Source organism: Anomaloglossus baeobatrachus, chromosome 11, assembly GCF_048569485.1.
Source record: "Anomaloglossus baeobatrachus isolate aAnoBae1 chromosome 11, aAnoBae1.hap1, whole genome shotgun sequence".
NCBI classification, from domain to species: domain Eukaryota; kingdom Metazoa; phylum Chordata; class Amphibia; order Anura; family Aromobatidae; genus Anomaloglossus; species Anomaloglossus baeobatrachus.
The window spans coordinates 17,791,900-17,804,119 of NC_134363.1; the positions used below are offsets into that span (position 1 = coordinate 17,791,900).

At 44.1% G+C, this 12,220-nt stretch overlaps 1 protein-coding gene across 1 annotated transcript; it reads left to right on the forward strand.

The window, feature by feature from the left end:
- The first annotated feature begins 270 nt into the window (after positions 1-270).
- Positions 271-9,575, forward strand: LOC142256425 (uncharacterized). Its single transcript, XM_075328105.1, has 5 exons — positions 271-405; positions 3,293-3,406; positions 3,493-3,639; positions 5,082-5,231; positions 9,337-9,575. The coding sequence occupies exons 1-5, from the start codon at positions 354-356 to the stop codon at positions 9,492-9,494; spliced, it is 621 nt and encodes a 206-aa protein (XP_075184220.1). The 5' UTR covers positions 271-353; the 3' UTR covers positions 9,495-9,575.
- Positions 9,576-12,220: the final 2,645 nt, after the last annotated feature.

Here is a 12,220-nt window from a genome sequence, read left to right on the forward strand (position 1 = left end):
TGTTCAGATGTACAAATATAAAATATATCCGCTCACTATTCCTTAGGGAAGGTAAATAAATTTTATTAAGTATTTTTAGATCGTTAAATATTACCCAGAAAACGAGACATAAGTCTTCTCTTTCTGGCTAGCTCGAATTGATAGATTTCTGAAAATATTCATAATTTGTCATAGACATTGCATTATGGAAAATATCCTTCAGGGAAACTTGTAAACTGTAATGTGCCATGATGTAATGGCAACCATCCTATTATACAATAGTTCTTTACCTTTGCAAATAGTAGTTATATGATCCCGGTGTACAGAGAACAGGACGAGCAGAAGATAATCCGAGAAGCCGCCCATCATCCACAATGAAGAACCTGGTGGCTTTACTTTGCCTGATCTCTGCTCTTGTCGGCTCAGGTAAGACTTGAGTAGCACTTCACAAAATATACACATTGTACACTGAGGGCAGTCAGAAAACTCTGATTATTATTATGATTACTATTTACTATTATAGCGACATTAATTCCATACAAGTGAAAAGAGTATAATACGAACTAGTACAACAATCATTAACAGTACAAAACAGACTGGTACAGGAGAAGAGAGGACCCTGCCCACGAGGGCTCACAGTCTACAGGGAATGGGTGAGGGTACAGGAGGAGAGAGGACCCTGCCCGTGAGGGCTAACAGTCTACAGGGAATGGGTGAGGGTACAGGAGGAGAGAGGACCCTGCCCGTGATGGCTCACAGTCTACAAGGAATGGGTGAGGGTACAGGAGGAGAGAGGACCCTGCCCATGAGGGCTCACAGTCTACAAGGAATGGGTGAGGGTACAGGAGGAGAGAGGACCCTGCCCGCGAGGGCTCACAGTCTACAAGAGGAAAGGACCCTGCCTGTGAGGGCTCACAGTCTACAAGGAATGAGTGAAAGTACAGGGGGAGAGAGGACCCTGCCTGCGAGGGCTCACAGTCTGCAGGGAATGGGTGAGGGTACAGGAGGAGAGAGGACCCTGCCCGTGAGGGCTCATAGACTACAGGGAATGGGTGAGGGTAAAGGAGGAGAGAGGACCCTGCCTGTGAGGGCTCACAGTCTACAGGGAATGGGTGAGGGTACAGGAGGAGAGAGGACCCTGCCCGTGAGGGCTCACAGTCTACAGGGAATGATTGATGGTACAATAGGTGAGGACAGAGCTGGTTGCGTAATGGTGTACTGGACTGAGGGTTATTGTAGGTTGTAGACTTGTTGGAAGAGGTGAGTTTTCAGGTTCCTCTTGAAGCTTTCCACTGTAAGGGAGAGTCTGATATGTTGTGGTAGAGCGTTCCAGAGTATGGGGGACACACGGGAGAAATCTTGTACACGATTGTGGGAAGAGGAGATAAGAGAGGAGTAAAGAAGGAGATCTTGTGAGGATCTGAGGTTGCGTGCAAGTAGGTACCAGGAGACTAGGTCACGGATGTAAGGAGGAGACAGATTGTGGATGGCTTTGTAGGTCATGGTTAGTGTTTTGAACTGAATTATTTGGGCAATGGGAAGCCAGAGAAGGGATTGGCAGAGAGGTGAGGCTGGGGAATAATGAGGGGAGAGGTGGATTAGGCGGGCCGCAGAGTTCAGGATAGATTGGAGGGGTGCAAGAGTGTTGGAAGGGAGGCCAGAGAGCAGGTTGTTATAATGTTTTTTATGCTTTTTAAGTGCAAAGTTTTGGAAACATAGTATTATTCTGGTATTTGTGTCACACATTAGATCATTTTTGGAAATTGAAAAATACCAGATATTTCTAAATATTTTATTTCCAGTTTGGGTTTATGGAAACCATCTTGCTTCTAAAAGATTACCTTAGAAAAAAACACAAGGTTAACCCCATCTTTTAGTTTGGATTTCTTTTTTCCCTCCGTTTCTTCCAAGAGCAGTAACTTTTTTACTTTTCTGTGAATATTGCCATATGAGGGCTTGTTTTTTTGCGGGATGATTTGTAGTTTTAAATGGAACTTTAAGTTTTACCATATAGTGTACTGGAAAACAGCAAAAAAAAATTGCATATGCAAACAAAATTGCAGAAACCGTGCGATTGCACAATAGTTTTTGGAATATTTTATTCACCGTGTTCACTATATGGTAAAACTGTTATGTCAGTGTTAGGCCACAGTTTGGTATGAATTTGTAAGCACCAAACATGTATAGGTTTACTTTTATCTAAAGGGTTAAAAAAAATCAGAAGTTTAAGCGGCGCACTTTTGCGCCATTTTACGCCACCCGTAGAGTCCTCATTTTTCGGGATATGTGGTTCAGTGATAGATTTTTTTTAGTGTCTTGAGCTGACGTTTTCAATGGTATGTTTTGATCACCTGCTATTGAATTTTGCACAAAACGTGCAACGATCAACACTCGTAATTTTGTCGTTTTGAATTTTTTTGCTGCTACGCCATTTACTAATCAGATTCATTGATTTTATAATTTCATAGATCGAGCATTTCTGAATGCTGCAATACCAAATATGCATATTTTTTATTTTTTTAACTCTAAGTTTCAAAGGGTTGATCAGGGGGGTGATTTGAACTTTGTTTTTTTCTCAATTTTTTTTGTCCCTTTTTTTATTTTACTACTTCCCCTAGGGGACTATAAGGATCAGCAGTCTGATCGCTGATACATTTCTCTTTATCAGAGCTCCTGATCCTGATCAGGAGAAATGCTTCTTTCTTGTTATAGCTGCTGGTCTGTCGGCTGCAAAAGGTACTACGTTATGATAGCGACAGGAGTCATCACATGACACTGCTACCATGGCAATCATTGGTTCCCCATGATCGCATCACAGGGCCTACAATGGCAGCATGGAAAGATGCATTCCCTACTGCGGCACTTTGAATCGCGCTGTCATATCACATTTTGACAGTGCAATTTAAGGGGTTAAGAGGCAAGGGTGGATTGCGGATCCACCTGCGACTGTGAGGCACACATGTCTGCTGATTTGAGCAGACATGTGTGGGAATCACCAACGGCTCACCGCAGCAGCCGTTGGTGATCTACCCTTCATGATTTAGGACATACCGTTACATTCTAGGTTGTGAAAGAATTAAAACATCACAAATTCAGTACAAAATTTGGAACAATTCTTAAGAAGGCAGGAAATTATGAAAACATATCAGACATTAATGGGTCAAGAATTCACGACAAGGTAATAACGTTGGCAATAAACAATTTACGGACCTCTTGAGCTTGGTTATGAAGAACATGATACTAGTGACTACTTGAATGTCTCTTCTTCATCATCCTTGTATAATTTGACTGGATTGTCACCCTTATCTTGCAGCTGTTTCCTCTAAGTGTTATTATGGTTTCTCCCCCAACTCTACAACATGTAATGTGTCTGAGATTGAATGCCTTGGAGATCGATGTATGACCGCTTCTCAATACTCTTATAACAGTGAGTACAAGGCTAATCTTCTCTTTACCAAGACTGCAGAATTATCTCGTTTCTGGTTTTCTGATGTCCCCTTTCTTCTTTTCCAGATGGCAGGGTGTTTAATTCAATAATGAAAGGTTGTGCCAATGAAACCATGTGTGGAGCTGTGGGTTCAGCTTCAGTGGGGCTTCTCGAATATCGATTTCACATGAACTGCTGCAATTGGAGCTTATGCAATACTGATGGATATAATCGTAAGGGTCACAATTGTAGATTAATAACTGTTGCATCAAAACTCAGATTTATATACTGTATACTTTTTGGATTATAAGATGCACTTTTCCTCCCAAAAACTTGGGAGGAAAATGAGGGGTGCATCTTATAATGAGAATGTGCTGTGCTGGCTATGGTGGACGCTATGCTGGCTGCAGGGGGGTTGTGCTCGCGGCAGGGTGCTGTGCTGGCTGCAGTCGGGGCTGTGCTGGCTACAGTGGGAGCTGTGCTGGCTGCGGTGGGGGCTGTGCTGGCTGCGGTGGGGGCTGTGCTGGCTGCGGTGGGGGCTGTGCTGGCTGCGGTGGGGGCTGTGCTGGCTGCGGTGGGGGCTGTGCTTGCTGCGGTGGGGGCTGTGCTGGCTGCTGTGGGGGCTGTGCTGGCTGATGTGGGGGCTGTGCTGGCTGCGGTGGGGGCTGTGCTGGCTGCGGTGGGGGCTGTGCTGGCTGCGGTGGGGGCTGTGCTGGCTGCGGTGGGGGCTGTGCTGGCTGCGGTGGGGGCTGTGCTGGCTGCGGTGGGGGCTGTGCTGGCTGCAGTGGGGACTGTGCTGGCTGTAGTGGGGGCTTTGTGAAGCAGGGTGGTGCAGCAGGTAAGATGCTCTGTTGGCAGTGCGGGCTTCAAATGATGGCGCCCAGAGTCAGAACATGCACAGATGAAGCGCTTCTCTCAAGATCTCATCTCCGTATGCACCGCCTCTGGCCCATTGATCTCTCAGCAGTGGACTTAAGAAAAATGGTGCCTGGAGGTGGACCATGTGCAGATAAGATTTCAGCTTGTAATTGAGCCGAGATCTCAATCTGCACACATTACAACTCTGGACGCCATTTTTTTGAAGCCCGCACTGCAGTGCCGACAGAGCATTTGTGACACCCACGGCACTCACCTGCTCTCCACAGCCAGCCCAGCCCACACCACAGCCAGCAAAGCCCCCATCGCGACCAGCACAGCCCCCTCCACAGCCAGCACAGCCCCCTCCGCTGCCAGCACGCCACCCACCGCAGCGTCTGCAGCATCACCCCTTTTCTTTTTTTTACTTATTTTATCTCTAAATTTGGGTTGCATCTTATAATCAGGTGCGTCTTATAAAGTGAAAAATACTGTAAATAAAAAGTTTTGAAAAGTTTCAATAAACTGTGCTTCAATCTCCTTCTGTTTTTAGGTTCTGTGTTTTCTGTCCTTGATTTGGAACATTGTTTAAAGGTGGAAATCATACACAGATCTATTTTATTTTGTAGGTTAAAGAACTAGAAATCATGAAGGAGAAATGTTTTGCTGCTTCTTTATTTAACTTTTAGAATTATAATTACATTGTAGACATTTGCAATTTTTTGACAATAACAATGTAGTAAAATGACAGCCACATATTTAAAGTTATAACTCAATAACATTTTTTAATTAGAACAATAATTGTTTTTTTTCTCTATAGTTCCTGCAGAAGATCCAACCCCAAACAATGCAACATGTCCATCCGCCTACTGCGTGGGAAATATGGATGAATGTAAGAGTGACGAGGTGATGAACTGCATTGGATCCATGGACCGATGTTTCGAGTTTAGGACAGACGCAAAAGATCCAGGTGAGATCATTTTTCTTTAATAGATTTTTAAAATTTTGCAACAAAATGGTCTATTGATAAGTTCATGAAAATTACAGATTTTCTCAATTTTTGATAAGGATATATTCAGATCATGTTGATACTGGGAATCACTGGGTCTAATCCCATGTTCTGGGTGGGCACAAGAGCTATGGGCATCGATGCAGCAAGTGGGTGAACATAGGGTAGAGATAGAACCGCGACGGGACACTACAGGCAACTAGTTGATGCTGGAAACCGCAGGCAGGTAGTGCAATATTGGAAACTGAAGGCTGGTAACTGTGGAAATGGAAGCCACAAACAGCCTCGTGGATGTCATGAAAACTGCAGGCAGATTATGCGATACTGGAAATCGCAGGCCAGTAGGTAGCAATAGTGGAAACTGCAGGCAGATAAGTGTAGAAATGGAAGTCAGGAAAACATTCTGGAGACCACAGGCAGAAAGGAGGCATCATGAAGACCACTGGAAGGGAGCAGAAAAACTCCGGAGTAGCTAAAAAGTATAAATACCATGGAAGCCTTGTCCTGGAGACTAAAGATAGGAAATCCTTTGGAGGTTCGGTTCACTGGCAGCAAACGAGCCTAGCTTCACAGGTTCAAGCTTGACCCGAACCCCAGATCAAGTCACTTATTGGCAGTTTGAGTCTCTGCCCACATATGGCCAGCCATAAGCAGATCACTTCTGGGGGGAGGGTGAGCAGGCTTTTTCAAGCTTTTTTTGTTGTTGTACACTGTACCCCAGATTAAGTCACTGATTGGCAGTTTGAGTCTCCGCCCATGTGCAGCCAGCCATAAGTAGATCACTTTCGGAGGTGGGCGGGCTTTTTCAAACTTTTTTCTTTGTTGCATACTACATGTGATCACGCTCTTGTTACCCCCAGTGTACGCCATTCAAACACTGCACACAGCTGAGCACCAAGTGTACCTGAGCACAGTTTTGCTCGCGCAAGTTTTGTTTGCACATACAGCATCCAAACCCCGAACCTTGATTTTTAATTTTGGTGTTCAGTTCGAAAACGGAACCTTACATTCGCTCATCTCTACTGGAGACCACAGACAGGTATCAGACTTAAGCCTGCTTTACACGTTACAATTTATTGTGCGATCGCACCCGTCCCCATCGTTTGTGCGGCACGGGCAATTTCTTGCCCATGTCGCACAATCCTGTAACCCCCGTCACACGTACTTACCTTCCAAACAACCTCGCTGGGGGCGGCGAACATCCTCTTCCTGAAAGGGGAGGGACGTTAGGAGTCACAGCGACGTCACACAGCGGCCGGCCAATAGAAGTGGAGGGGCGGAGATTAGCGGGATGTAAACATCCCGCCCACCTCCTTCCTTCTGCATTGCCGGCAGGATGCAGGTAAATTGTGTTCCTCGCTCCTGCGGTGTCACAGGGAGCGACGTGTGCTGCCACGGGAACGATGAACAACCGGACGTTCGATATTTAGAAAATGAGCGACGTGTCAGCGATGAACGAGAAGGTGAGTATTTCTGCTCGTTCATAGCTGTCACACGCTACGATATCACTAACGATGCCGGATGTGCGTCACTTACGATGTGACCCCGACGACACCTCGTTAGTTATATCGTAGCGTGTAAAGCCTGCTTTACAGAAAGCTGCTGGCAAACTGGAGACTGAAGGACTGAGTGCTGCAGACAAACAGATGTTTCGGAGACTACAGACAGGTTAATCAGGGATTGGAAACCACAAGCAGCCGGGAGTCATCCTAGAGACTGTAAACAAGAACTGGGCACAGGAAAACAAAGTCTACCAGACAGTCGTAACACCAAGAACTAGGTGTGTGTTTTGGGAGGTTATATACAGTCATATGAATAAGTTTGGGCACCCCTATTAATGTTAACCTTTTTTCTTTATAACAATTTGGGTTTTTGCAGCAGCTATTTCAGTTTCATATATCTAATATCTGATGGACTGAGTAATATTTCTGGATTGAAAATGAGGTTTATTGTACTAACAGAAAATGTGCAATCCGCATTTAAACAAAATTTGACCGGTGCAAAAGTATGGGCACCCTTATCAATTTCTTGATTTGAACCCTCCTAACTACTTTTTACTGACTTACTAAAGCACTAAATTGGTTTTGTAACCTCAGAGCTTTGAACTTCATAGGCAGGTGTATCCAATCATGAGAAAAGGTATTTAAGGTGGCCACTTGCAAGTAGTTCTCCTATTTGAAACCTCCTATGAAGAGTGGCATCATGGGCTCCTCAAAACAACTCTCAAATGATCTGAAAACAAAGATTATTCAACATAGTTCAGGGGAAGGATACAAAATGTTGTCTCAGAGATTTAAACTGTCAGTTTCCACTGTGAGGAACATAGTAAGGAAATGGAAGAACACAGGTACAGTTCTTGTTAAGCCCAGAAGTGGCAGGCCAAGAAAAATATCAGAAAGGCAGAGAAGAAGAATGGTGAGAACAGTCAAGGACAATCCACAGACCACCTCCAAAGACCTGCAGCTTCATCTTGCTGCAGATGGTGTCAATGTGCATCGGTCAACAATACAGCGCACGTTGCACAAGGAAAAGCTGTATGGGAGAGTGATGCGAAAGAATCCATTTCTGCAAGCACGCCACAAACAGAGTCACCTGAGGTATGCAAAAGCACATTTGGGCAAGCCAGTTACATTTTGGAAGAAGGTCCTGTGGACTGATGAAACAAAAATTGAGTTGTTTGGTCCTACAAAAAGGCGTTATTCATGGAGGCAAAAAACACGGCATTCCAAGAAAAGCACTTGCTTCCCACAGTAAAATTTGGTGGAGGTTCCATCATGCTTTGGGGCTGTGTGGTCAATGCCGGCACCGGGAATCTTGTTAAAGTTGAGGGTCGCATGGATTCAACTCAGTATCAGCAGATTCTTGACAATAATGTGCAAGAATCAGTGACGAAGTTGAAGTTATGCAGGGGATGGATATTTCAGCAAGACAATGATCCAAAGCAACGCTCCAAATCTACTCAGGCATTCATGCAGAGTAACAATTACAATGTTCTGGAATGGCCATCCCAGTCCTTAGACCTGAATATCATTGAACATCTGTGGGATGATTTGAAGCGTGCTGTCCATGCTCGGCGACCATCAAACTTAACTCAACTGGAATTGTTTGTAAACAGGAATGGTCAAATCTACCTTCATCCAGGATCCACTGTAAAAAGAAATAGCGCATATGACAAGTACCCGATGGTCTAAGGTTAGATTAGGGAGAGTATGAATTTGCTCACCTGGTGAGGTTGTGCGCCCTCGCACAACCTCGGTGTTGGCTTAATGGATCCTCTAGATGGATGGAGGTTTGGATCCTTGATGATAATGCTGTTAGGTTGTAATCTTTAGTGGAGATGTCGGGATTCAGGACCGCTGGTTCCTCCTAGTATCCCCGGCACCCTGAGGAAAGCATTGTTTTTATGCTGAAACGCGTTGTATTGATTATTTAACAGGAGAACTATACATTATATATAAAAAATATTTTAATAATAAAATAATCTAACTTTCAATGGAGCCAGTGTATCATCAGCGCTCGTAAGACCGATAATCCACCTTTCTACCATTCATCCAGGATCCAGGAACTCATTAAAAGCTACAGGAAGCGACTAGAGGCTGTGATTTTTGCAAAAGGAGGATCTACAAAATATTAATGTCACTTTTATGTTGAGGTGCCCATACTTATGCACCTGTCAAATTTAGTTTAAATGCAGATTGCACATTTTCTGTTAGTACAATAAAACCTCATTTCAATCCAGAAATATTACTGAGTCCATCAGTTATTAGATATATAAAACTGAAATAGCAAAACCCCCAAATTGTTATAAAGAAAAAAGGTTAACAAAAATAGGGGTGCCCAAACTTTTTCATATGACTGTATAGGCCCAGGGAGTTCATTACATAGGAGCACGCCAGGCTACTTGCAATGCCCAATGTGGATCAAATGAACATCTAGGAGATCGGGGTATAGAAAACAGAGCTCAGGTCCGGGACAGGTGTGTAACTGGAGTACAAGAATTTCACTGTGTATAAAATTTGGAATATGTAGATCTTTATCCTAATTATGTCGGTTTTCTTTTTTCCAGGCGGAAGAGAGTTTAAATTGTCTTTAAAAGGTTGTATTAACGCTGTCGCCTGCAAATTTAACTTTGATTGCGCCATTGGGGTGGCAGAACTAAAGCAGAAGCTCGTGAAATGTTACCCATCACATCATAAAAGGGACTTGAATGAAGAAACTGATTGAGGAATAGGAAGAAGACCTCTGTGATTATAATGATCTTTTTCTGATGTCAATCACAAATTAAATAAAAGGATACAATATATAATGCATCTATTAACTATTAACTAATTATCTCTTAACTTTGCGATGTGGGATCTAGGGGCTATATATTGAATAAGCGCATCAATATCAAGCAATGATTATGGTTTTTGCTGTTGGGAAGAACATCACTCAATAGTCTTGTCATCCTACGTAGAGATGAGTGGATCTGACAAAATTTGAGTTTGCCAAAATTGAGAGTTTCCTGAAAAATTTGTATTATTAGGTAAGTTATTCTCTGAATTGAATGAACATTTTTGTGCTCTTGGGCTTCTCCAGACCCTACATCATAATAAATGTAATGTAAGGAGACTTGGATATAACGGTTACAAGTAAGCTGAGCAGCAGCACTCAATGTCAGGCAGCAGCTGTTAAAGTAAACAAAAGGTTAGGGTGTATAGAAAGAGAGATTAGATCCCGTGATCCCAGCGTATTGTTACCTCTCTATAAATCACTTGTAAGGCCACATTTGGAATATGGGATCTAGTTTTGGGCTCTACACTTTAAAAAGGATATTAAGTGTGATGCTTAATCACTAGGTTTCACTTGTTACAACTAGTAAGTAGTGGATGGAGGAGTAGTCAAACTAGAGGTCAGGAGCCAGGAGGGTAATGTATGGAACACAGGGAAAGAGTGGAGCCAAGGTCAGGGTACAAGCCGGAGTTCAGGAGCCAGGGCATAATGTCAGTTCAAAGGGGAGAAAGCAGAGCTGAGGGTCAGGATACGAGTCAGAGGTCAGGAGCCAGGGGTTAACATCAGAGTAAGGGGAATGAGTGGAGAAGGGTAACTAAGGTCCAGGGTAAAGAGACAAGATCAGAACAGTTCACTCATGAGAGCCAGAAGCACAAACTGTGGAACAGGAACTATGACTGGTGGTGTTTCAGGTGAAGTTGCTCCCTAATGAAGCAGAACAACCATAATAAGAATGGCGTGTCAGTGAACAGGCCCCTCCCAGCACCAATGCAGGGACTTTATGTTGGAAAACAACCCAACCACCGAGCTCAATACAACAACAGAGCATCGGCTCTGCAGAAGAGCATTGCATGCAAATCAGAACCATCCATATTAAGAAGTTAGTCAATTCAAAGGCGGGGTAACAAGACTACTACAAGGAATGGAGGCCGCCCGTATGATGAGAAGTTTAAAATGTTGGATTTGTTTAGCTCATTTATATGTATAAAATTCATGTTTGGCCAATACAAAGGACGACACAGGACTTATTCCTTCTAAAGACAATACTAAGGACCAGGGTGGCACTCACTGCAAGTGGATAAAAGGGGATTCCAGCAGTTAAATAGGAATGGGTTCTTTACAGTTAGAGCAGTCAGACTGTGGAATGCCGACCACAAGAGGTAGTAATGGCAGATACTATAACAGCTTTTAAAAAGGGCTGGATAATTTCCTCAGTACACACAACATTGTCGGTTATAAATGATTTAGTGACAAAATATATAATTGGTGGAGGAAGGTTGAACTAGACGGACCGGAGTGTTTTTTCAACCTATGTAGCTATGTAACATGTAAAAAAAAAAAATACAAAATAGTATACACACCAACACTCCCCTGTCCAGTCTCTATGCTGTTTACTGTCCACTCATTCAGTCCTCAGAGCAGCCTCTTTTTCCTTTATCGGGATCCAAATCTTCAGACTTCTTTACTCTAGGTTGGAGCTCCTGGCAATGAGACGATCTTGGAGTTCACGGCACGTTCCATGAAACTGATTACTCGATATGGGAAATGCAATGACCTCTGAGGCCTCTTAGCAAAGGGAAAGTCACAGCCTAGAGTGAACAGGCTATAAGATGTGTTTCAAACTGGGAGGATAAAAAAAAAAAAAAAAAAAAAAAAAAAGTCTACTCCAACAACCAGACAGAAAATCAGTAGTAGAAAGACCTGATCAATCAGGGTTCCCATCTCCAGCCCTGAAGGCCCACCAATGGTGCATGTTTTCAGGATCTCCTTAGCATTGCGTGGGAGTAAGGGGTACTTTGCATGTTGCGACATCGCACCTGCGTTATCGTCGGGGTCAAATCAAAAGTGACGCACATCCGGCGTCCGGTAACGACGTTGCAACATGTAAAGTCTAGATGCGCCGATAAAAGATCGCAAAAGCGTCGTAAATCGGTGATCTGTGTAGTGTCGGTCATTTTCATATTGTCAGTATGATGTTGTTCCTCGTTCCTGCGGCAGCACACATCGCTGTGGGTGAAGCCGCAGGAGCGAGGAACATCTCCTTACCTGCCTCCACCGGCTATGCGGAAGGAAGGAGGTGGGTGGGATGTTTACGTCCCCGCTCATCTCCGCCCCTCTGCTTCTATTGGACGGCTGGCCCCTGTGTGACGTCGCTGTGACGCCGCATGACCCGCCCACCTTAGGAAGGAGGCGGGTTTGCCGGCCAAAGCAAAGTTGCAGGGCAGGTAAGTGCGTGTGAAGCTGCCATAGCGATAATGTTCGTTACGGCAGCTATCACAAGATATTGCATGTGCGACGGGGGAGGGTACTACCGCGCTCAGCATTGCTAGCATCGGCTAGCGATGTCGCAGCGTGCAAAGTACCCCTAGGAATCATCATCTGTGAAGGTTGTTAAATTATCACCTGTGCAATACTAAGGAAATCCTGAAAACATGCACTGTTGTTGAAGACTGGAGTTG